The 27,221-nt window shown below is 36.0% G+C and overlaps 1 protein-coding gene and 1 pseudogene across 1 annotated transcript in view; both read right to left on the reverse strand.

Moving 5' to 3' along the window:
- LOC107662823 (zinc finger protein 271-like) overlaps positions 1–17,430 on the reverse strand; it is a 20,711-nt gene extending 3,281 nt beyond the window's left edge. The window contains exons 1-2 of the mRNA XM_016452935.1: positions 17,253–17,430; positions 7,700–8,761 (exon numbers count right to left, since the gene is read on the reverse strand). Coding sequence (XP_016308421.1) covers positions 7,700–8,761; positions 17,253–17,301 — 1,111 coding nt within the window. The 5' untranslated portion in view covers positions 17,302–17,430. The remainder of the gene's footprint in view (positions 1–7,699; positions 8,762–17,252) is intronic.
- Positions 17,431–23,302: 5,872 nt separating this feature from the next.
- The window catches only part of LOC107662826 (zinc finger protein 239-like), a 26,856-nt pseudogene continuing 22,937 nt past the window's right edge, over positions 23,303–27,221 (reverse strand).

The following is a 27,221-nucleotide window of genomic DNA, read 5'->3' on the forward strand; positions in this document are numbered from 1 at the left end:
TCAGCTCAAAATACCCCACAGATCATTTATTATATCATTTTGAAAATGCCTATTTTGAGTGGAAGCAGAAACACACAGTTTTCGTGCCTGTATCTTTAAATGCAAATGAGCTGCTGATCCTCACCCCTTTTCCAGAAAAGGGCTGTGCCTTTACTATAGATATGTTTACATATCTATGGCCTTTACAGCTCGTACCTCAGATAATGTTTGTTTTTGATTATCATGTTCATTGCGCTGAAATCATGCGTTTTAAACCATATGAGTTTAAACTTCTAATATACGGTTTTCTGAGTGCACACATCCGAAGCACACAGACAGAGAGAAAGCGGCTGTCACAGCATGTGAGTACTAAACTAAGTTCCCTTTCAATGGAACTTCGAACTGCGTCCTCTAGGGGTCGCTATGGGGGGCGCCTCGTCGTGGTGGTTATGTCTGTGAAGGTAAACTGCTGGGAAATAAATCACATATTTACTTTAGATCTGTGTGGCAGCAGCAATATACAGTAAATAAGTCAATAAATCCACTGATCTCTCATCTCCTCTGAGGCTGGTACTCTAAACAGTGTTCTGTGCTCGTCTGTGCAGCCAAAGGCAGAACAGTTAGCATATTTTGCTAAAAACTTTCGCCATGGCATTAGAGCTGGTACACCATTGTTGCTTGCAAAATCAAAATAACGGTGCCGTGGGTGGAAACTTACAGATTAAGGAGCGGTAATATTATAATGAGATCCCTTTGCCACGTCACCAAGGGCGCGAAATCAGACGTGCTCATTTTCTCAGACGCTTGCAGAAAAAAGCTTACCAAAACAAAGTAACTGGGTTAATCTTTTTCACGTTTCCTTGGTTGGTAGATGCACCGGGGACCTAAAAACTTTCGCCATGGCATTAGAGCTGGTACACCATTGTTGCTTGCAAAATCAAAATAACGGTGCCGTGGGTGGAAACTTACAGATTAAGGAGCGGTAATATTATAATGAGATCCCTTTGCAATGTCACATGGGATAATAACTTCCCAATTTTCAATCTGGTTTCCGACAGCATCACAGAACAAAGACAGTGCTCATAAAGTTAATACATTATATTCGCTTAAATTCTGATTCAGGCAAAATAGTGCTGGTACTATTAGATCAGACACTGTCTATCAAAACACACTTCTAGAGAGACTGGGAAACTGTGTCAGGTTTTCTAGGATGGTCCTCAAATGGTTCAGGTCATACTTAGAAGGGAGAGAGCATAAGTCTAAGTGGATGTCCATGACATGTGGAGTCCCACAAGGCTCAATTCTGGCACCAATCTTGTTCAGCCTGTATATGAAGAGTTCAGATGCAAAAGCCTCTAAGTACCATTTGAAATTTTCTTCTAAAATGAGCATTTTTCTGAGGCCCATATGTTTATGCTTAGTTATTTGACTTTAATGGCAATGAAAAGAACCCATTCATTGCCATTAAAGGAAAATTACTGAACCTACACATAGGAGCCTGAGAAAAATGCTCATTTTAGAAGAAAATTTCAAATGGCACTTAGAGGCTTTTGCATCTGAACATTTCATATGCTCCCACAAAGGCAAATAATGAGAAGGAACCAATTTGCCTATCACAGATATGTAGATGATATCCAGGTTTACCTAACCTTATGGCGAAATAACTACAGCCCCATTGACTCCCTCCACCAAGGTAATGAAGAAATTAACAGCTGGATCCGCCAAAACTCTCTTCAGTTAAACAGAGAGAAAATTTAAGTCATTGCATTTGAAAAAAAAGATGAAGTTCTCAAGGTGAATGCATACCTTGGCTCTAGGGGTTAAACAAACAAAAAAATCAGATCAGAAATCTTGGTGTGATTCTGCAGTCAGGTCTTAGTTTCAGTAGTCATGTCAAAGCAATAACTAAATCATCTCAAAAACATTGCAAGAATTAGATGTTTTGTTTCCAGTCAAGTCAAGGTACTCATTCATGCTTTTATCACAAATAGGGTGGACTACTGTAATGCACTCCTTTCTCAAAAAGGCCTTCCCAAAAAGACCATTAGACAACTGCAGTTCATACCAAATGCTGCTGACTAGAACCAGAAAATCTGAGCATATCACACCAGTCCTCAGGTCTTTGGCTTCCAGTTACATTCAGGATTGATTTTAAAGTATTATTACTTGTCTATAAATCATTTAATGGCCTAGGGCCTCACTACCTTGCAGATATGCTCACTGAATATAAGCCTAACCGACCACTCAGAGTCAGTTAGAAATACCAAGGGTTCACGTTTCGCTTTTAGCTATTATGCCACCTGCAGCTGAAACCAGCTTCCAGAAGAGATCAGATGTGCTAAAACCTTATCATTTAGAATCATTTACATTTAAATCTAGACCCAAAATACATCCGTTTAGCTGTGCATTTACTGAATGAGTACTGTGCTACGTCCAAACTGAGAGAACTGTATTTTATTCTTAACTGTTTTAATTCATTCATTTGTTTTAATTAATATTTTAACTTTTCATACGTAAAGCACTTTGAATTAGCACTGTGAATGAAATTAAAACTACTGGAAGCATTATATTCTTATTGTTCTTCAGCTTCACTGATGAAGGATGAAGAATAAACACCAACCTGTTTGTTCTTGAGTGTGTTTCATTCTGCAGGGTTCTGGATCTCTCATGTTCTCACTGTCCTTCAATAAACTCTGTCTCTGCAGATTTCACTTCTTCCTGATGCTTTGATTCTCATCTTGTAGGCTGATTTGGCTGAATTGCAGTGAGAGGAGCTTCACTGAAGGTGTGATTGTTATGGGAGGAGCTTCACTGAATAATTCTGTGTGGTTGATGCAGATCTGCCAAAATAAACAATAAATCACTTACTGAGTTTGTGTCAGACAATGTCATGAAGTATTAACTGCATACACTCCTGACAAATATTTAGAGAACTTTTAGAACTACAGTGTTAATGACACAACTATTTCTATTTGTAATTTGAACTGCTGGCTAATAAAAAAGTGAAAAAATGCGTCCCAAATGACGCACTATGCACTTATATACTATGTACTTACGCACTATGTATTCAACCATGTAGTGTATGAATTATATGATTATTTTGTCATTTATAATCAGAGTCTGATAGCCCCGCGACGTAATTAAAGCTGCGACAGTTGAGTGCATGAAGTGTCCAACATTCCACTCTTCATTTTTTCCGAAAAGAAAACACCTTTTCCTTTTGGAATTTTCAGTGTGAACACACTACTCACACTATTTATACTACAAAACGTCATAGAATAGTTCATAAGTATGCGATTTGGGAAGCACCTAAAGTGAAAGCAATGTGACATTTAGCCAATTTATCCAATCCAAGTGTGCACACACAGCGATGATCAGTGAACACACACACACACACACACACACACACACACCATGAACTGCATGCCGCTTTGACACGTACACTCTTAAAAATAAAGGTGCTTCAAAAGGTTCTTCAAGCGATGCCATAGAAGAACCATTTTTGGTTCCAGAAAGAACCATTCAGTCAAAGGTTCTTTAAAGAACAATCTCTTTCTTACCTTTTTATAATCTGAAGAACCTTCTTTCGCCACAAAGAACCTTTTGTGAAACCGAAAGGTTCTTCAGATGTTAAAGGTTCTTTATGGAACCATTTAGACAAAAAGGTTCTTCTATGGCATCGTGAAGCACCTTTATTTTTAAGAGTGTACCACCTACTCAAGCATTGTTGCAGACCATGTACACCTTTTCATGTAAATGGTATTCCCTGGTGGCTGTGGCCTCTTTCAGCAGTATAATGCACCCTGCCACAAAATTCCCCAGATCTCAATCCAATCGAGCATCTGTGGGATGTGCTAAACAAACAAGTCCGATCCATGGAGGCCCGACCTCAACTTACAGGACTTAAAGGATCTTCTGCTAACATCTTGGTGCCAAATACCACAGCAGACCTTCAGGGGTCTAGTAGAGTCCATGCCTCAACAGGTCATGGTTGTTTTGGCAGCAAGGCTTGTGGGAACGTTCCCTGTTAGGGGAATTTTTCATGTTTTAAATCATTTCAAATATCAGTATTCAACGTTTTAAGTTTAAAACAAAGCATTATTTATGCATTTGTAACGGCAGGTTAATATCCCCTCTAAGCTACATTATACTCAGTGTTGGGTAAGTTACTCTAAAACAGTAATTAATTACTAGTTACTAATTACATCTTCAACAGTGTAATTAGATTACTGTACAAATTACTCTCTCCAAAAAGTATTTAATTACTTATTAAGAGAATTGGATAACTAAAGTGTGCAATATTCTTATTTACTCAAAGTATTTAAAGTGAGAAGGGTACATAAAAAAGCATGCATTTTAAGGTTAGACTTTAAATGTTGATGTTAAATCTACTATTTTATTGTGTATAAATGTTCTACAGTCTATACACAGTATTAAGTTCAATTACATAAGAAGTAACTGTAATTAAATTACAGAAAAAAACAAGAGTAATCCCTTACTTTACATTTTCAAGGGAAAAGTAATTAAATTAGAGTAACTAATTACTTAGTAATTAGTTACACCCAACACTGATTATACTGTGTACATGCATGCCACTTCAAATTCAGATTCCAGAAATGTTTTCTTATGTTGAAATGAAAGAAAGTACCAGATGAATTGCCTTGTACACTCTTAAAAATAAAGGTGCTTCACGATGCCATAGAAGAACCTTTTTGTCTAAATGGTTCCATAAAGAACCTTTAACATCTGAAGAACCTTTCTGTTTCACAAAAGGTTCTTTGTGGCGAAAGAAGGTTCTTCAGATTACAAAAACGCAAGAAAGAGATGGTTCTTTAAAGAACCTTTGACTGAATGGTTCTTTGTGGAACCAAAAATGGTTCTTCTATGGCATCGCTTGAAGAACCTTTTGAAGCACCTTTATTTTTAAGAGTGTATGTATACCCAAAGATACAAAATTGAAGAACGAGTTAACTGAACACAATCTTGCTACTCAAACTGTGAATAACCATTTTTATATATTTATTTACTCCTTTTTCCATTTTGCATTTACTTGTACTTTTAATTCTCAAGTATGTTTAATATAAAAAAATATTACAATAATTATCACGTACTGTAAAACTTTTACTCAAGTAAACTCTAAACGGTGGCTTCAACTTCTACAAAAGTCATTTTCTGTTAAGATATCTACACTTTTACTTAAATGTTGCTTTTAAGGTACACCGCTGGTATTTTATACTTGTTTAAATACACGAAATGCCGTGAACAGCTCAACTCACCTCAGAAGACTCCTCGTCTGAAAGCTTTGGCAGCTTTTTATGCTTGATGCTGCTCTCATCTCATTTTCAAACAAAAAAACTCTTGAGTAAAGAAGTTCCAGGTGCCTAAAATCAGACTTTACTTTGTTCAGCGCGAGTGTGTTGCACATGTCCTGAGAAGTGAAGTCAAATCATTGCGTGATTTGTTTGGCTCAGCACAGTTTAGCTCATAAACCCCGCCCTCTGCATTTAAACGAATGGAGCTTGACTAAAAAAAAAAAAAAAAAACTTCACTTCAAACAAAGGTTTCCTAAAGATGGTTTGTGTCATTTAGGTAGTTCCAAATCCTATCACGCTGTATGTTGAAGTGCTCGTTTTTTTTTTTTTTAATAGAGTTTGTTTTAATTATTTAGTGAGTGAGTGAGTGAGTGAAGTGACATGTGGCGTAGTATGGTAACCTAGTAAACATACTAGGAATTAGTGCTCTGCATTTAACCCATCCAAAGTGCACACACACAGCAGTGAACACACACACACCGTGAACACCTGGCCCTATCTTGGCCAGGACACTCTTGAAAAAGAGATTTTTAATCTCAATGAGTTTTCTTCCTGGTTAAATAAAGGTAAACAAACACACACCCGGAGCAGTGGGCAGCCATTTTTTGCTGCGGCACCCAGGGAGCAGTTGGGGGTTTGGTGCCTTGCTCAAGGGCACCTCAGTCATGGTATTGAAGGTGGGAGAGAGCGCTGTACATTCACTCCCCCCACCTACAATCCCTGCCGGTACGAGACTTGAACGCACAACCTTTGGGTTATGAGTCCGACTCTCTAACCATTAGGCCATGACTTCCCCCATGAAAGCTCCTTTCAGACCCCTCATCATATCATGAATTTATTTCATGCTATAAATACTGGGTCTGACATCTAATTGACAGCTGTGATTTCCCCAGTTCCTCTGAGTAAAGCAGATAAGGACCCCTTGGGGAGGAGACTGAAGATTTAACTTTTACTTTTCTATAACTGTGTTGTTTCACAAAATTACTTGAAAGCCGAAAAGTTCAATTACAGCCTAAGAGTTTGTGGCTTTTAGATGTCACGAAAAATATGGAACCGTTTATTCCTGATGCAAACAGAATCAGCAGAAAATAAAAAGAGATAATAAAACCTGTTCATAGAATTATTAACAAGTTTTTAATTCTTACAAAAATACAAAAGTGAGTAAAAGTACAAACAAATGAGACCGTTCTCTCTCTTTACTGACTTCTGGAAATCTTCTCTCTTTTTCCAGAAGCCAAAATCAGACTTCACTGGTGTAGTGGAGTAAAGTCTTCTCAGTCTTGCAGGAATAATGTTCAGATGCTCAGAGTTACAGAAGTCAAAACAAGACAAGATGTTTTAAAGATTAAAGACTTTTTTATCTAACCCTCTTCAACTGCCCAGAAGTCCTAGAGGCATATACATTACATATGAGCTGCCAAGGTTTTAATAATCTTTGCAGACAGTGAACACATTACTCATTCTTGCAGCCTCCATACACAATCTCAGTCAGATAAGCCATAAGGCTTTTAAAATACATCTGACATTGATAATATTAACACAACTTCTACAAATGCCAACTATAGGATAGATAAAATATAGGATAGATGGTTAGATGTTCCTGCAGAAAGTCCCACTCACAACTTATACCCTATTTTATGTATTTATTTTCTTTTCAAACTCCTCCTAGGCCGTACATCCAACTTGCATTTGCATGTTTCTGGAGGTGTCCCATAATGACTAATTGGCTAATATCTTGTGAATACAAAGTCCAAACTTCACAAAACGTGGTATACATAGACAACAAAATATTCTTCGAAACAAGCCAATTTTAATGAATTTCTCATGCTCTGGGGTCCATTCTTTGTACGTCGCTAACTCAGTTAGCTGGATTTGATTGTTGCTGATTTCGCTTGATCTTGGATTATTTGGTTCTTTGAAGCTCTACGTCCAAATGCTGCATCGCCATGGCTAAATAAAATATTTAATGGTAATATCGACAGAACTTAAAGGATGACACTTTGTGTTACATTAAAAGCAGCAAAGCACAAAGCTTATCACAATTATCGGGTGGCTGGCGAACTACAAATAATGAATGGACTTGAAAACGTTAAATATTATTTCCAAGCATTTATACGTCAATCAAACAGCATGTGAATAGTCACGTAATGTTATTTACCTCAGAAAAAACAAGAATAAGTTAAATTAACCAAGTTGGAGCTCACATTAACCAATACAATTTTTTTTTACATATGGGCCCAGGGCTGACTTGCTACAACACTGGCATTATTGTGTCACATTTTGTGAGGACACAGTGTCGGAGCTGAAAGTGCTGGATCTGAAGATGATCTACTTACTGTGAATGTTTTTTGTATGTTTTTGTAAAGCAGATGAACAACTGAAACTCTTCCCACATGCAGTGCAGTGATACGGTTTCTCTCCAGTGTGGATCCTCTCATGTCTTTTCAGGGTATTTGACCGACTGAATCTCTTGTCGCAGTGTGGACACATGTAAGGTTTCTCTCCAGTGTGGATCCTCTCATGTGCTTTCAGGTTTTCTGACTGACTGAATCTCTTGTCACAGTGTGAACACGTGTAAGGTTTCTCTCCAGTGTGGATCCTCTCATGTTTTTTCAGGTCTCCTAACTGACTGAATCTCTTGTCGCAGTGTGAACACATGCAAGGTTTCTCTCCAGTGTGGATCCTCTCATGTTTTTTCAGGTCTCCTGAAAGACTGAATCTCTTGTTGCAGTGTGAACACTTGTAAGGTTTCTCTCCAGTGTGGATCCTCTCATGTTTTTTCAGGTCTCCTGAAAGACTGAATCTCTTGTTGCAGTGTGAACACTTGTAAGGTTTCTCTCCAGTGTGGATCCTCTCATGTTTTTTCAGGTCTCCTGAAAGACTGAATCTCTTGTTGCAGTGTGAACACTTGTAAGGTTTCTCTCCAGTGTGGATCATCTGGTGCAGTTTCAATTGATCAGCTCTAATAAAAGTCTCCTCACACTCAAAGCACATATATTCTCTCACACCAGTATGTCTCTTCTGATGTACTTTTAAACTTTGCAGCAGTGAAAAACACTTTCCACACAAAGGACATGAATGTGGTTTCTCCTTCGTATGAACTGTCAGGTGATACTTCAGGCTTAAAGCCCACAAAAATGTTTTTCCGCACTGATCACATTCATACAGCTTCTCTCTGGTGTGGATGTTCATGTGCTCCTTAAGTTTTGATGATTGTGTAAAACTCTTCCCGCACTGATCACAAGTGTATGGTTTCTCTCCAGTGTGGATCCTCATGTGAACTTTGAGACTTTTATTGCATTTCAAACTCTTTCCACACTGAGTGCAGGTGAAAGATTTCTTGTCTCTTCTTTTCTTTAAATCTTTCTGTTTGGTTTGAGAGCGACTCGAGGGTTTTTCTCCAGTTTTGACATGATGTTTCTCCTTCTCTTCACTCAGTTCTTCATTCCCCTCGTTTTCTTCAATCAACTCTGAAATGAAAGTAAAAACATTTATTTTCAGGAAATCACAGAGAGAAATGTGAAAAGAAAGGACATAAAAGTGAACCCTAATGTAACAGTGGAAAGTTGACAATAACTATACAAAAAATTCATCATGTTGATGCATTTTTATACGTTTTAATGTCTCTGAAACTTTCCATGAATGAGGTACATTGATCTTCCAGTTATGTTTTTAACATTCCAGGCACAAATCCCATGTTTTTATAGTGAGAACTATTAAATATATTAAACCAACTCCTCATTGATAGGGATGGGCATCATTTACATTGTATCGATACTGATACTGATATAGATACCGGTACTTATCGATACTGTTATCGATACTATTTGGTGCAAAAAGTTATGATGTGAAAAGTTGTTGAAAATTTCAAGTTATTTTATTACTGCTGAACTTTAGCAACTGTATTAAAGTTTTTCAGTCAAGAACAGGGAGTTATTTTTTATAATATATATATATTAAAATCTCTGTGTTTTATTTCATTAACATTAAAAGTTAAAGTAAAGTAAAAATTTAAATTGTGTCATCATTTACTCACTCTCAAGTTGTTTAAACCTGAATGAGTTTCTTTCTTCTGACGAACATAAAATCTATTTTGAAGAATGTGGCTAACCAAACAGTTGCTGGTCCCCAATGACTTTCATATTTTTTTTTCCTACTATCAAAGTCAGTAGGGACCAGCAACTGTTTGGCTGCCCACATTCTTCAAAATATCTTCTTTTGTGTTCAGTCGTGCCGCGACTAGGGATATGCCAGTATCAAATTTTCATGTTGCGATTAATTGCTCATGCTTTTATCACGGTATACGGTATTATCACGGTATTGAAATTTAGTTTAAAAAAAGTGCTGTCATAATACAGTATAACAGGTTTAATAACTTTTTTCTTATAACAAAAATAACTGAACATTTAAATGCAATAAAGCAATACAGAAAAATGTATAAAGTTAAAAATTTTACACAGATTAAAGTGCAAAAGAACTATAAAGACCAATAGGTATCACTTTACAATAAGACCTCATTAGTTAACCTTAGTTAATGCATTAACATTCACAATGAGCAATAGCTACATTTGCTACAGAAGTTATTAATTATTAGTTATTAAGTCTTAGTTCATGTTAGCTCATTAAATAACACAGTTGCAACTTTCAATTTTAACAACGTGTTATTAAATATTGGAATACCTAAGATTAATTCATGTTCAGAAGAATTTTTCATTTGCAGTTTACGTTAACTAATGTTAACTAATGAAGCCCTAATGTAAAGTGTGACCGAACAATAAAGAATCGAAACACTTTCAAACAAATGTTATAGTCCAGATTAAAATGTAAAAAAAGATTGAAAATAAATAGCCTATGAAGTCTAAATATTTAAGTATTTGGCACTGTGATGAACATCATAGCAAATACACAAATCTGAATGGCTGTTTAAATCATTTAAACACAATTCAGAAACAGAGCAGCTGCTTTGTTTACAGGGTTTCATTTAAATGAATTATTATTATTATTTCTGCAGTTTAGCGCCATCTGCTGTCAGAGAGTGAAAGTGCGCTTTCATCCAGAGCGTCTCTCACATGTTCCGCCATGTGCTTCTTGTCCGTGCTTATTTACATCAGAGTGCGCACGCGTCTTTTCAGTTGATAAAGTTGATGGGAAAAGTATTCTTAAAATGCATTCACAATTCTGAATAACTTGTAATATATAAATTATTCACGGTATTTAGAAGAGCCCACGATAACAATATCGTGCATATTCATTACCGTGATATATCGCATTACCGAAAACCGGCACAAGTCTAGCCATGACTAAAAAAAGTGAAGGTAAATAGCTGAGAGAAAAACAGATGTGTGTAGGTCTTAAAGTGACAGTACTGAACATGCTACCGATTGTCATTAAAGGGGTAGTTTGGAAATTGTAACAAATTTGTGGCACCCTACAAAATTAATTTTGTCACATTACTTACATTTCTAACTTCGATATGATACTTTGAATAGTATAGATATTTGGTACAGCAGGGAAGAACTGCAGAATATACTGTCATACAGATATTTTTTATATTATTAATTTTTTTGTCCATCAATGGTGGCAATCAGTAGGCACATTTTTAATGAAGAGACCAATTTATATGACAGATTTTAATGTATGTTTTTATTCATATGTAAACATTGTTTAATTACCATAGAATTTAAAGCTTTCTATAGATATATTTATCATGTCTATGAGGCATGTATTCGATGAGTTTCGATTTATTTTTGTGAAGCGCTCCTGTTCAAGACGAGATGGCAGAAAGCGCATCATGTTTGTTTTCTTTATTTTATAAAAGCACAACGTTTTGTTGATATTGTGAGTGCACACAAATAAAAGTAGACACATTGCAGTTCCGAATCATGTATTACTCTTTATGAGTAAAAATTATGCATAGGCTATTTAAAGTTGTTTCCACTGAAAAAAATGCAAGTGATCTCGCTGGTGACTTCATGTCCTTCAAAGCGCGCTTTAGCTTCCACTCTCCGCACAAACTATTGGATATGCGTCTAACAGCGCACATTTATCTAGGTTTAACGTTTAAACATTGTTATTTGAACTGTTTTATTGGTTCATTTTTGTGAAGCGCTCCTGTTCAAGACGAGACAGCAGAAAGCGCATCATGTTTGTTTTCTTTATTTTATAAAAGCACAACGTTTTATTAATATTGTAATTGTCCCTAAAGTAGAACCTTTACAGTTACGAATGATGTATTACTCTTAACTTTATGAGTAAAAATGATGGCGTAGGCCTATCCACTGAAAAAAATGCAAGTGATTGCGCTGGCGCCTCCATGTCCTGCAAAGCGCGCTTTAGCTTTCTCTGCACAAACTATTGGATATATGAAGAGTTTGGTTCCAAAACGCGATAAACGCCATTTTTTTTAAAATGTGAGTTTCCGCCAAAATCAGTATTGTATCTGGTCAGTATTGAAAAGTCAATTTTTAATTTTATGCAAAATGCGGGTGAATAGTAATCTCCATCACGTGCTTTCAGATGGAGCGGCATTTAATACACGGAGCCATAGATCACTGCTATATCGCGTTCATAATCGCAGATGAGTCGCATTCGATTATGAACGCGATTGCAAAGACTAAAGTCTCAAATCCAAAGAGATATTCTTTATAAAAGTTAAGAGTCAGCCACGCCTACTTAAAACGGCTCGTTCTAACACGCCCCCACATATCTACCTCACTATGTGGGAAGATTTGCATAACGCCGCCCAAATGTTCACGCAAAGAAAGAAGGCGTAACTTTTATTCTCGCTGTAGTTTTGTTGTTTCCGCCGCCATGTCGTAAAGACGCTGTGTGCTTCATTGTGAAAGCGAAACTACTTTGTTTGATCTTCCAAAAGAGGATGATATCCGCTTCGTCATGCCGAGAGAAATGTGAAAGGAAAGGACATTAAAGTGATTGCTCTACAAATCTTTCATCATAAAGATGCACTTTATAAATTACATGTTCCTGAAAATTTGACATGAGGTACATTGATCTTCCTGTTATTACGTTTAATTATTGTTACGTTTCTATTGTGCGACTATTAAATAAACTCCAGAAGTTTATAGAAAGTGCCCTTATACACTTAAAAAAAGTGCCATGAAGAACCAAAAAGGGGGTTTCGAGGCGATGCCATAGAGGAACCATTTTTGGTTCCCTGAAGAACCATTTTGTGTAAGGTTCTTTAAAGAACCGGTGTTTTACTTTGTGCCATAAAGAACCTTTTCTGGTACTACAAAGAACCCTTTTTAAAGGTTCTCCAAAGAACCACTGATGAATAGGTTCTTTATGGCCCCATTTTCTCCAGATCAATATCCTCACATGTATCATACTATAAAATGTCTTTAATAGGATTGTTCATAAAATCATTTTGAAAAAAAAAAATTAAAAATCCAGAAGTAAAAAGACTTGACAAGATACATGATTAAAATTTTTATTGCATTTACAATATACATCAATGCAGTATACATCATACCTCTATACTGTGTGTGTGTGTTTAATAGGGATGTGAACAAGTACTAGAGTACTCAGACTAGACAGCAATTATTGATCATTTTTTAAAGTCACTGCAATCACCGTTTTCATGATCAATCGTTGCTGTGAAGTCTGAGTACTTCACATATTTCTCTTTTTCTGATTGGTTATGGTAGCATTTTGGGTGGTACCGGAGGTCTGACTAGTTAGTGTTAGAACAGCATGCCGTCCAGACCATCAAAATAAAGACCTATCAGTACTTGAAATGAAACATTGACAACAATGTCCATCCCTAGTGTGTGATATAGTGAATGCAGCAGGTTAATGTCAGTACCCCCATCATCCACTACTATGCCCTTTTTCATCCCATCCTTCTGATTAATGGTTGAGGCTGGGTACATAGAATCCTGTCAAAAAAAACAAAAACCCTTTCATTAGTTTCTTAATTTTCATAGGTTTAGCACAAGTATAATGATGCAAAATGACAAACAAAGATAATGGAAAGGTATTTTTAAGCTGAACAGCAGTAAGAACAGAAACAAAATCAAAGCAAGTCAAAGTATTTTGGAAGTTCATCCATTCATCTATTCACTCTCCAAACCACTTATTCTGCAGGGTCATGGGGGCTGAAGCCTATCCCAGCATCTTGGGCCACAAATCCATCCGATTAATGGTATTTAAGCAATATAAGCACTAGGTAACAATATTTGTGTTTGCGCTCAGGGGAGCTTCAATGGTTCTTACCTACAAAGTGTTTTTGCAGCGTTGAGTAATCGCAGACATATCTGTTGATTCCTTGAACGCAATGTTAATCACAATACACTCACTGCTCAAAATACTGGAGTTTTGTTCAGCGCTGATTTCTGAAGGCTCACGAACCCTCTCATTATAATAAACAAAGTGCAGATGTGTAAATAAGAGATTCGTTGATTATAATGGAACTTTGTGAGATCGCGATGAACTTTGTGAGTGACCACTTTTAAAGAGAATTGGGTGTTTGCAAATGTGATATTGAATTAATATTACAGTTAAATAAACAAGTTAATATTAAGGGACTTACATTGTTTGACTTTAACAATATTGCCTGATTTCGTCAACATAAATAGTTTCAAACAAAGTCAGAGCTGAGCCGCTGCCGAGCAAACACAGTGGTATTTCGTTTATGAATGAACGTGCGTGTTTAAATGAATCTAGTGAGTCAATGATTCAATCACCCATTTACGAAGACAGTCACTTGCTTCGTTCCTGAATGAATCAGCCGTTCGAACGAATCAATTGAATGAATGATTCAGTAATAAAATCAGTGACTTGCCGCCACCTACTAGAGATATCTTTTTGTACTTAAATATTATCAAAATTCGAATTATATTCGAATTTAAAATGCATAATTTCAGTTAGGGTGAAGAAAAGCTTTTGGCTTCTCTCCTGAGGCCACAAGAGGGCGCATCAAGCAAAATATTACTAATCCACTTTTATTCAAAGCATACGATATCATGACTATCTGTGAAAAAAGTGCATAATGTTTAAAATAATGTTTATAAACCAATTATAATTAAGTTGCTTAAACAACTATAAACAAAACACCATCATGTATGTATGCATAGTTTAATACAAAGGGCGGAAAGCCAATCACACAGAGTACATTTTTCATTTAAAAACACTAGTTGCAGTGGGATGGGGAAAAAAACAATCGCCATAAAGTCTTGAGATATGTTTTTTCAAAGTTGAACTTGCATTAATTTTACATGGCTTTCTAAACATGCTGCTCTTTAGTACATTTTTCATTTAAAAACACTAGTTGCAGTGGGATGGGGAAAAAAACAATCGCCATAAAGTCTTGAGATATGTTTTTTCAAAGTTGAACTTGCATTAATTTTACATGGCTTTCTAAACATGCGGCTCGTTTGTGCGAGACGGGAGTGCAACGGTGATATATGTCCCTCTAGAAAATGCGCGAAATATGCGTTCTGTGTGAACGGCTTGGTTTCAGTTTTGACGTAAACAAGATCTTCTCCGCATTGATGTTCTCTTTTCCCGCATTATTTGTAATTAACAACGCAGCAGCGCCGCATATAGTGGCTTCAACTGGATAGGCTAACAAAAACATTAAAATGCAATGACACTTCATTGCATTTTGACACACCGCAGTCACAATAGCGTTGTATGACACATGCATCGCTTTTTTTTTTTTTAGTTTTTCCTTTTTTATTCAAAATATTCACTGACGTGTTCACTATATTATGAAATATCTGATATTCTGATTCTCAAATATGTGTAAGTAAATGTATTTGGTAGTGTAAACACCTTTATAATGACCATGTTAGTTGATCTATAGTGGGTGATGGGCGCTGCCATGTTAGTTTGCGCTGAATCCGAGCTGTGGGATTTACGACACGTATTCTCCTCCCGAAAGGCATTAAAGTAAGTTTCCGGTGAACTGGAAGAAGTGTAGACTAAACTTTAAAGTTACCTACATATGTGTATATGATATCAATAAAACATGTCGTCAAATTATAATTGAATGGATTATTATTGCCACTTCCATAGACATCGGTGTGTATTTTACAAACTATGCATTTATTGTTTTACTAGTACTTATGTGTATTAAGATGTCTGAAACCTAAAATAAGCATTAAATGGTTGAAAACACTGTGATAATATGACAAGCGAGCATGTCTGTCTCTGAATCTGCGCCAGGAAAAGCGCGAAAGCAGATTTGAATTTTGAATTCAGCAGTTGATCACATGACGCACTGAACGTTCTAATCACACCGGTGTGATCGTATGCTCCAGGGACCAGCCTAGAGTGATCACACCAGTGTGATCGTACGCGTTAAAGGGTTAACACACCTGATTCAGATAACCAGCTCGTTAGAAGAGAGCGACGTGCATGAACTGTGTTCCGAATGATATGATCCCTACACGGTGTCCATTGCTCCCTTCCCTGAGCAGGGGAAATCCGTTGACGTTTACTTCACTTCGGAACATTCATTCACGGATTTGTGCCGTGACATAATATACCTCTGTAAATAAATACAATTTAAATTCACGTCTCGCACACTTTAATGCCCTCTGAATGGAACATATACACTCGTTTCGTTTTGAACTGGAATCATGGCGGAATATCCGGTGATGTCCACTTCGTAGGGCACTTACGGTCAAATAGAACAAACATCATATGTGATAAGAGATACATAGGCCTACGAAATATGCAGCGCGGGGTGTGTGAGGACTGGGATTGAGAAACACTGCGATAAGGCAAGAAGCAGGTCCCGTGTAAATATCGGATCAGCTTTCCAGCACTGGAGAGAACTAAAGGAGCGGGAAGGCCTGCGATCGGACGGCGAGGTTGGTTTGTTTCTTCTCGATAGGTGAGTTACATTGGTTTTGCATAATCGTTGCCTGGGTAAACCATTCCTGTGAAGTAAATATTCAACAGAAACGTGTCAATTACATGTAAGAACGTGTATGGAACAGGTGTATGTGATATTTGTGTGATTTTAGGGACTAAACTCACCTGAAAGCAGTGAAAACAGCAGCGAGAGACTGAGATTTACGGTTTGTCAGTTGGTGTTGTAGCCCCGTCCATGGCAACTCCCTCCACTGCAGTGTTTGAATGCAAATCCAGTATTCAGCATGCACGACCATTAAAACACGTCAAAGTCACGCAGCATTTACATAAATAAACGTCTAGAATTAGAACACCACATAAACAGCTTAAAATCTCATTAAATCATTATTAAATCGCGACTTTGAAACTCATTTTGTAGTTCTATGACCAATTCAAATAGATGCAAAATGTATGATAGTGGGACAAAGTGGCACTTATATATATATTTTAAGATTTTGTATCACTCAGCCTTTTTATTTAATTGAAAACATGATTGCCGTATTTTTTATACTAAACTTTGCTTTTGTTAAATAACTAGCCTAATATATATTTTTTTGAGTTATGCAAAATAATAGAAATAGATGTAATAGGCTAGATATAAAAGGACTGATCTACTGGTCTTTTTTTATTAATAAACACAACACTATTCAAAATTACTAACTTACACTAACTCAAAATTAATACTTCATATTGCACTATAATTGAACGCAACTAATAGAAAATTAGTCTGGAATGAATTCTGGACCAGGCAGGACAATTTAGCTTACTTGTTCAACAACATGTTGAGTGTAAAGAACCATTTTATAGTCTAAAGAACCTTTCTGTGCTACAAAGAACCTTTTGTGCAATGGAAAGGTTCTTTGGATATTAAAGGTTCTTCATGGAACCATACACCCTGCCAAAGAACAATTTAAGAACCTTTTTTTTAAGAGTGTAATTTGCTGCTTCAACTATAATTTTGCACAGCTCTATATATTTTTTTTTGCGTTACAACAAATCAAAATCTGACAAACTACTTGAAGCTTCATAACCTTATTGTTCTTCAGTCTCATTGATGAAGTATCAAGATTAAACACCAACCTGTTTGTTCTTCAGTGCGTTTCATTCTGCAGGGTTCTGGATCTCTCATGTTCTCTCTGTCCTTCAATAAACTCTGTCTCTGCAGATTTCACTTCTTCCTGATGCTTTGATGCTCGTCTTCACTTGTAGACTGATGGGAATATTCCAGCATTTATTGCTGAACTGCAGTGGGAGGAGCTTCACTGAAGGTGTGATTTAATGTGGGAGGAGCTTCACTGAAGGTGTGATTGTTGTGGGAGGAGCTTCACTGAAGGTGTGATTGTTGTGGGAGGAGCTTCACTGAAGGTGTGATTGTGATCGCTGTACAGTAAGATTTGCAGATCTGTCAAAATCAAATGATAAATCACTTCGTACACATTTACACTAATTCACATATTTTAAGTATTTATGTTTATCTATCTAGCTATTTAGTAATATAACTAATTAATTGCAAACTGTTTTTTACTCATTCACAAATTCTATTCCCATTTTTGTCTCTTTTTATTTTTAGGAATTTCATCCACATATTTTATTCCTATATTTACCTGCCATATCTCATATATATATATATATATACATATAGGCTAGGCAAAAAAAAAAAAAAGCTTAAATGAAAAGAAAACAAATATAAGCAATGTAAGAATTAAAAAAATGAAACGAGTTTAATAAAAAAAATAGTTTAAGAACAAATAATGTATAATTGACTTAAAAATAAAAAGTTATATCTTGTAATGTCACAATAACGCATTGTGTATAGTTTGCCTAAGTCTGTTGACACCAACTAAATGAGCTTAATGTGGTAATTTAACTATTGACATGGGTTTCCAGCAGCTGTGATAATATTGTTGATCCTCAGACTAAAAACATTGAGGGCCTGTTTACACCTGGTCACTTCATGCATTTTCGCAGATCGGATATGATATCTATCCGATTTGTTAAAACGTTTCCATTTACACTTGGCCACATAAATGTGTCTTCGCAAAACGGATATAAATCCGATCTTCAATTCCCGTGCTATACGCAAATTTACTGGAATTCACATCAATAAAAGCAACAGACAAGCGCTGCATTTTATTCATTATCAGCTAATTTCAAGATCAAAGACCACAACAGGAAAGAGCATGGCGTCAGCACTGTAAAGATAAGTTAGTCTCACTACTTTTTAATGAAGATGATTGTGTGATGAGCGTCTGTGTCTTTGTTTCATTTGCAGCAGTTTGTCGGTTTGCTGAAGAGATACTCAGAAACTCATCCGATGCGATAGCCGTGATGCATTAGCGCTTTCATATCTGACTATAACATATCATATAGCCCATAACATGCTCTCACACGTTTATTTTTTGTTTTTACATTTTGGGAGGAGTACATTTTACATATGTGGGTTCAACAACCAGATTAATTTACACTTGTACAGTTTCATCTGGAATGCGGCCCAGACCAGCTCCTGAAGTGGTTTGAGCGATCAGATCTCGAAAGGGTTTCGGAGGGCATTTACACCTGGTCTTTTCACGATCGGATAGCTATCCGATCAGAGAACATGCATGAAGTTGCTCCTGTCTAGACTAGAATCTTTTTTGGGGCTTAAAGGCTCAGTCTTGAATAGGTTTGAATCATATTTCAACGGAGCTATATTTTTCAGTCAGAATTGGCAACTTTACCTCCTCTGCTGCTCATCTCGAATCAGGACTTCCCCAGGGATCTGTTCTAGCACCTCTGCTTTTCTCTCTCTACATGCTTCCCTTAGGTTCGATTCTGAGAAGGCATGGTGTATCATTCCATTTTTATGCAGATAATACCCATCTATCTGCCTATTAAAAGAAACGACCCTTCAGCTATACAAACCTTATTTGCATGTCTTAATGAGGTAAAGCATTGGTTGGCTAGTAACTTTTTAACCTTAAGCCCTATTCGCACGGAATTAGTATTACCTGGTGACCTCCAGTCATTTGTAATAATTGCGGAGGTTGTCTGTGATCTTAATCCCGTGCGAATCGGCCATATCTGTAATTTGTAAAGTAAAAATTCCCCCGCAAATGACCTACCATATTTCGCCGAACACCGAGGTCCTGTGATGATATTAGTCCCGTGCGAATCGGCATCTCTGTAATTTGGCCAGCATTTGGCGGGTCGTATATCATTTTTCGAGGTTTTTGTTTCCGGTGCGCATTTTTTTTTATCCATCTTTCGCGAAGAATGGAGCTGCGTTGGAGTGTTTGATTGTATTTTGGGTGCCGTCATATCGCTTCACCATACAATTTGTAGAAAGAGAAAGATGAAAAGGTTTTGAGGTTAATGTGTTAGAAATAAATCAAGCATAAAGCTTGAGATATTATTTTAACCTGGTGAAATGTAAATTGCACACGATGGTGATGCTCCAAGCATATCAGGCTGACCGGCTGAAAGACCGTATGTTTGGGTAGTTTTAGTGTTACTCAGATCCAGGGCCAGACGTAACCCAGCGGTTGAGTTATTTATCGTGGGGATTTCCCGTCTTCACTTCACGAGAGAGCAGTTCTAAGCGCCGTCGAATTGATGCATTCTTCGGTAAAATACAGGTTTGAGTAAATTTTATTTTATCTATAAAATCGTTACTGTGCTGTATATAGTTAAATTTTATGCAGAGTAACATACAGGCGCGCGGTGTGAATCACCTTTAACGAGTGTCGTGGTCTTTTTGCGTGATGGAAAAGCCTGATGCTTTGCATAAAATAAACGATTTTATTAATAAAGATACAGAATATTACTTTGTTTGGATGTTAAAACATGTCCACAGAGCTGTTTATTGTTTGTTTATTGGCAGGTTATGGAGTCACAGCATGTTTCGGCTAGAGTGAAACGCTGCACTCATATTGCCATATACATATTGCCTATATTTAAACTCGTTTAACAAACATTAGAACAAAAATTCAACATTAAACAGAAGTAATTCACGTGTAATCGACCAATCTCTGTTATTCTTTTTCCATCGTAACGGCGCTGGTTCTCGTGCCCGAGCTGGAGTCGTGTTCGACGGGGAACTGCTAACGGACCGCCGCCCACACTCTAAAAAATGCTGGGTTAAATACAACCCAGTGCTGGGTAAAATAGGGACAAACCCAGCAATTGGGCTGTTTTGACCCAGTGGTACCCAACTTTCTGGGTAGTAACCCAACCACTGGGTCAAAACAACCCAATTGCTGGGTTTGTCCACTTCTCACTAATATATAGGCAAAACACACACACAGATACCAAATAATAAACCATGTAAGAAGAAAAATGATCAACAGAAAATATTGTAAGAATTTGTGAGGAGCAATTAAACCAGTTGAGTTTAACATAATTTGTAATTGTATGTTTTAGTTTTGTGTTTTATATGAAACAAGGTTGATCACAGATTCATTAAATAAATACTATCATAATACTCGTCTATATCTTGTAATGCCACAATAGCTGATCATGTTGTTTGCTGCAGTCTGTTGACAGCAATAAAATGAGCTTAATGTGGCAATTAACAGATCTGAAGTCATCAGCATAATGAATGAGGTGAAAACAGGATCTATTGACATGAAATAAAGAGGGTACTATAAACACTCATTAAACAAGCCATTCAGGATCAGCAGCAGATCATCTCACTTTATTCTGAGTGTTTGCTGGAAGAAACTGATTGTTTTAGTCACAATATATGCTGAAAGCCTATTTAAGTGCTCTAATGAAAAGTATCACAATTATTACAATTATTGAGCCTCAGACTATAAACAAACAAGAAACTGATTGTTTGAGTCAAATATGCTGAAAGCCTATGAAATCGTTCTATGACAATTACTTCTCAAGTGATACAGAAAAAATACTAATATAAAGACATTGACAACTATCTTTATTTATTTATTTGTCCATATGAATATAAATATTTCGATTTTCTAATAACTACATTCACAACAACAAAACAGTTCCCTCTACCGTTTTGTATGTGAAGAGAAACAAGACAACGTCTTCTTTACACACCTATAAGTGTTAGAAGGCACACAAATAGCACTGAGCTCGATAAAAAAAAAAACTATTCAGACCCCGTAAAACGTTGATTAAACAAACTATGTAATGTGTATTTTACAATTACGTGAAATAGCGTGAACTGCTCACCTCAGAAACTCCACATTGCAGCGCGTGCGAGTGATGACGTCATCACCGCGAGGCGAAACCAACGGTAGATGATCAAAAACGCGCCAAATTCTGTTTTAAACGGCAAAATATCTATAAAACCACGTATCAAACAAAAATAATGTTAAAACAGTTACCGATGTAGACAGGCAGACAGACAGGTGTGCGATGAAATATAGTTTAATATTTAAAAGCTTTATGAGAAATTTAATTATGGAAAGTGTTATATAATTTTGCATGTAAAGAGCCAATAAATCTTATAATCACATCTTTCCCCCATCAGCAGCTGTCATAAACAAATACAGCCCTTACCTCTTATATGGATGGGAAGTGTAATATGAGATCCAGGATCCTCAGCAAGATTTCCTGATCAGCTCAGCAGAGTTCTCACCTCTATGAAGCTCGTATTGGAGATTTATGAACTACATTCAGATAATAGGTTACCCTTAATAAATTACTCAGAGACTTGTTTAAAAGAAAGTTTATCGAATCACCATATACAAATGGTTTCGCTTTATTAAAAACAATAACTCATAAGCAAATAACAAGAAAGTAACAGCGAGTAGTCTTCACCCGATTTGCGGCAGCCCAAAACTGATAAAACCCTGGATTATATAGGATAGGGCGTGTACAATATTTCTCTCCTGCAAAGCATTTACTAAATCTCCCCTATTGGATAAATGCAAGTTACACTAAACACTTGGTCACACCCCTTGCTTCAGTGGGTTGTAATACCATTACATCATAACATCAAGCATAGCATACACACACACATACCTCCAAAAATATATACGAGGAGGTTCAAACAAAGTTTATCTCCTATACGCTAACACAGGATGTCTGACCTTTTGTGCTAACCACAGCTAAACATTTTCTTACTACACAATATCAACACCTTTTCAAAATATATACGAGCGAGTTTTCACACTTCAGCATTTTCCATTCGTTAGCTGTTAACCCAGATAACAACACCTGCTCTCGCTTTTTGACAGGATGTCAGTTAACTGTTTATTCTTTGGAGACGGCGTTGGCTTTTTGAAGTTTCAAACAGTCAACCTCACCTCGCAAAGATTCCATTTTCAAATTAAACTCATTAACTTCAATAAATTGTTTAAACCTTTTCATCAACCGTTTATTCACATGCTCATGTTGCCGAATTATCAGAAGAAGCCATCAATATTATGTCTCCCGTCTCTTGTCTGGTTACTTCTGCTCTTCTTCTTCTCCAACTTGCTTTTCTTTTTAACGTTCCGGTGATGTCTTCTCTGGAGTGATTCTACAAGTAAATCATCAAAAGGAATTTCCAGTTCACTTTTTTGATTCAGCTTTCTAATATGTGGAGTTTGACCGGTAAATTTAATATCTTTTCCTTCAAAAGCAATTAATATTTCATGGCTTTTAGATGTAACTAAAATTATGAAATTATTCATTAGTGATGCAAGAAGAATCAACAGAAAACAATAATGAACAATAAGAGTTTAATACTTGAAGCAAATATAAAGTAAAAGTGGAAACGAATGAGACCTCTCTTTATTGACTAACAAGACAGCAAAGCATCTCAAGTGAATAAAAGTGAAGATGGATCAGACTCTAACCCTAAACCTACATGACAGAATATCTTACACCTGCAAAAAAACAACAACAGTGAATATGAAATGAAAAATAAATCAACCTCTTTTTCAGCTTAGTGAACAAGAACATTATAAACCTGTAAAGATCTTCTACAAATATGCATTAGAATAACATTTTGAACATAAAATGAAACTTGTAATAAAGCATAATAATATAATTTATATCATAAAGCAAAGTTGTATACAAGAATAAAACTTTAGATATTGTTCTTAGGGGAGGAACTCTATCTTTGAGTTGATCTGAATCTCACAGAAACTGCTGGTCTTGAAGATGATCTTTATTCACTGTGACTAATTCAGATGATCTTTCTTATGATAATTTCTTATGATTAATATGGAAGAGATGCTGTGTAGCACTTGAAAGCAGAGGACCTGAAGCTAAACTACTTAATGTGATTGTTTATTTTATGTCTCCGTAGATTAGATGAATGACTGAAACTCTTCCCGCATACAGTGCAGTGATACGGTTTCTCTCCAGTGTGGATCCTCTCATGTGTTTTCAGATGTACTGACTGACTGAATCTCTTGTTGCAGTGTGAACACTTGTAAGGTTTTTCTCCAGTGTGGATCCTCTCATGTGCTTTCAGATGTACTGACTGACTGAATCTCTTGTCGCAGTGTGAACACTTGTAAGGTTTCTCTCCAGTGTGAATCCTCTCGTGTAATTTCAGATGTACTGACTGACTGAATCTCTTGTCGCAGTGTGAACACTTGTAAGGTTTCTCTCCAGTGTGGATCCTCTCATGTGTTTTCAGGGATTTTGAATGATTGAATCTCTTGTTGCAGTGTGAACACTTGTAAGGTTTGTCTCCAGTGTGGATCCTCTCATGTGCTTTCAGATGTGCTGACTGACTGCATCTCTTGTCGCAGTGTGAACACTTGTAAGGTTTCTCTCCAGTGTGGATAATCTCATGCCATTATCTCTTCTGATGTACTTTTAAATTCTGCAGATGTGAAAAACTCTTTCCACATAGAGAACATGAATGTGGTTTCTCCTTCGTATGAACTTTCAGGTGCTTCTTCAGGTTTGAAGCCCACAAAAAAAAATTTCCACATTGATCACATTCATGCAGTTTCTCTCCAGTGTGGATCATCACGTGGTTCATAAGGTTTCCTTTTTGTCTGAAACTCTTCCCGCACTGATCACAAGTGAATGGTTTCTCTCCAGTGTGGATCCTCATGTGAAACTTGAGACTCTGTTTGCATGACAAACTCTTTCCACACTGAGTGCAGGTGAAAATTTTCTTGACTTTTCTTTTCAGTAAAGAAACTCTTTCAGTCTGTGAGCGAGTTTTTTCTCTAGTTTTGACATCATGTGGTTTCTCCATTAGATCTGAAATTACAATGTAAATAAATCATAAAAAATCAGAGAAATGTGAAGTAAAAACAGACAACGGCTACACAAAATTATGATCATTTTGACACATTTTTACAAAATAAGGTACAATGATCTATATTAAAAAATACAGACACTAATCCAATGTTTGTGTAGTGGTAACTATTCTATGTTTGATCATCTCCACAATTTTAATATATTATAAATATAATATTTACATTAATATAATATACTAAAATATTATTACGTATTTAACTATTTTTCTATTATTAACTGGCAAATATTCTTCACTAAACACAATTTCCATTCCATTTCTTCCTTTTTAAAACTAAAGCATTTTTTATGGCAACACCCAGGAAGTGACATCATTTCAACATTTGAGTTTAAGTCGATATTTTGTACCCTGGAGATAGAAAGTCTCCCCTATATTACTTATTGGACTTTTTTTCTTCATTTTTTACAACTCCTAGAGTATTTTTCTGCTATAAACATCAAATCTGATGAACTGCTGATAACTTTAATTGTTCTTCAGCTTCATTGATGAAGGATCAAAATAAACACCAACCTGTTTGTTCTTCAGTGTGTTTCATTCTGCAGGGTTCTGGATCTCTCATGTTCTCTCTGTCCTTCAATAAACTCTGTCTCTGCAGATTTCACTTCTTCCTGATGCTTTGATGCTCGTCTTCACTTGTAGACTGATGGGAATATTCCAGCATTTATTGATGAACTGCAGTGGGAGGAGCTTCACTGAAGGTGTGATTGATGTGGGAGGGGCTTCACTGAAGGTGTGATTGTTGTGGGAGGAGCTTCACTGAAGGTGTGATTGTTGTGGGAGGAGCTTCACTGAAGGAGGAGCAGATCTGCCAAAGTTTGTGAGTTTGTTTTTCTACTAATTCACATATTAAGCATTTATGTTTATCTGGTATTTATAGTAAAGTATCTGCATTTTTATAAAAATTTACACATGCATTTCGGTTTTGTCTCTAAGATTTTCACACTTAATATTTACACATATTAAAATGTTAAAAAAGTCAAAAGAATAAATAGAAGTACAGTTATGTAACCAACAAAAATCAGTGTTTCCATAATTCCTTCCATTTGAGTTTGAATTGTTGTTCATTGGTTTTTAGTTTTGTGTTGGTTTATATTAAACATAATCTAACACAGAATAATGATGAAATAAATGCTGTTAGGACATTTGTGTCTTGTAGATATCATACCAGTAACTGCATAGTTTAAGTCTGATGAGAAGAATGACATGAACTTTAACTGGCAGTTAACAGGAGATCTGCATAATGAATGAGGTGAAAACAGGATCTATTAACATGAAATAAAGAGGATTTTCAGCAGCTCATAATATTGATGAGCCTCAGACTATAAACACTCATTAAACAAGCCATTCAGGATCAGCAGCAGATCATCTCACTTTATTCTAAGTATATTATTCTGAGTGCTTTCCATTAGAGCTCTGTTGAAAAAAAAAAAAAACATACTTCTCACACTGACATGACTGACACACTTATCTTTATGGTTTCTGTTTGCAGTCCTTTTCAAATAAAGGCTATAGTTTAAAACCGTAAAGTAACTAAAACTATTTTTTTTATTGACAAACATAAATGTCAAAAAAAGAAAGAAAGCTAAATAACATTAAAATCGCATCAGCATGTCTAATTAATTTCCCTCACAGATTCCTCCTTTAGTTTTTGGCTCCAAACATTGAAACAATCATACACACGAATTAACAGAAAACAAATATTAGAAGAACATGAAAAAAAATCGACCATTAATTTAAATAAATAAATAAAAAATGTTTATTTTGGCGTTTTAGCGGTTGATGAAAAAAAAAGCATCTCGCCGGACATACTGTATAAGACTGGTCATACTGCTAATGTAACTATAGACCTTTCAGTATTCTACCAGTTGTTTCTAAAGTAATTGAAAAGGTCGTTTGCAATCAGTTAGTAGAGCATTTAAATCTTGGTCATTTTACATTACATCCTTTGCAGTTTGGATTTAGGGCATATCACTCTACGTAGACAGCAAACTGTTATTTCGTTGAACAAATTAAATCCAGTCTTGATAGGGGAGGTGTTGTTGGCGCTGTCTTCAAATTTATTTTGCTTTTACCATTAATCAATGTTCTTTTATCTAAATTATCAAGGTTACATTTTTCTACTAATACATTAACATGGATGGAGTCATACTTTAATTTAAGGAAACAATGTACAAGAATTAATGATGCATGCTCACCATTTCTTGACTGTAATATTGGAGTCCCACAGGGGTCGATTCTTGGACCAATTTTGTTCAGCGCTCTCTAGGACCGAACTTGCCTACCCCTGGGCTATGTCATTCTTTTTCAGTTAGAGCAGCAGAAAGATGGAATTTAATTTTGATAAAATTAAATTTTCGAAAAACGTTTGTATTAGAGAGGGTAAAACATTTAGTATGTTTAAAACTATGCTTAAAGTATGGCTTAAAGAAAATCAAATATGTGATTATTGACTTGACTTTTTAATTTAATGAAGTATGATGTGATATTGTATGTGTTGTATGTATTGTAATTTTGTAACAACATCCTGCTCAGGGAATGCAGATGAAAGTTAGTTTTATAGCTAACTCTGGAACAACACTTTTGTTGTGCGTTTTCCCTGTATAAATAAATGAAATAAACTAAACATATTACTTGTATAGTTTTCATTAATAACCATTGCTAATGTATACACTGTAAAAAAAATCAAGCCGTTTCAACTAATTATTATTTAGTAACAAGTTCCACAGAAATTTTACATTCAGTCAATTTCTGTCTTCAAAGTGTTGCCTGAATTGTTATTTTTTAGTTGGCTCAACCTTTACTGAAATAGTTTTATAGTCCATTCAACTAAAATT

This window comes from Sinocyclocheilus anshuiensis, unplaced genomic scaffold (genome assembly GCF_001515605.1).
Source record: "Sinocyclocheilus anshuiensis isolate Anshui unplaced genomic scaffold, SAMN03320099.WGS_v1.1 scaffold1815, whole genome shotgun sequence".
NCBI lineage: Eukaryota > Metazoa > Chordata > Actinopteri > Cypriniformes > Cyprinidae > Sinocyclocheilus > Sinocyclocheilus anshuiensis.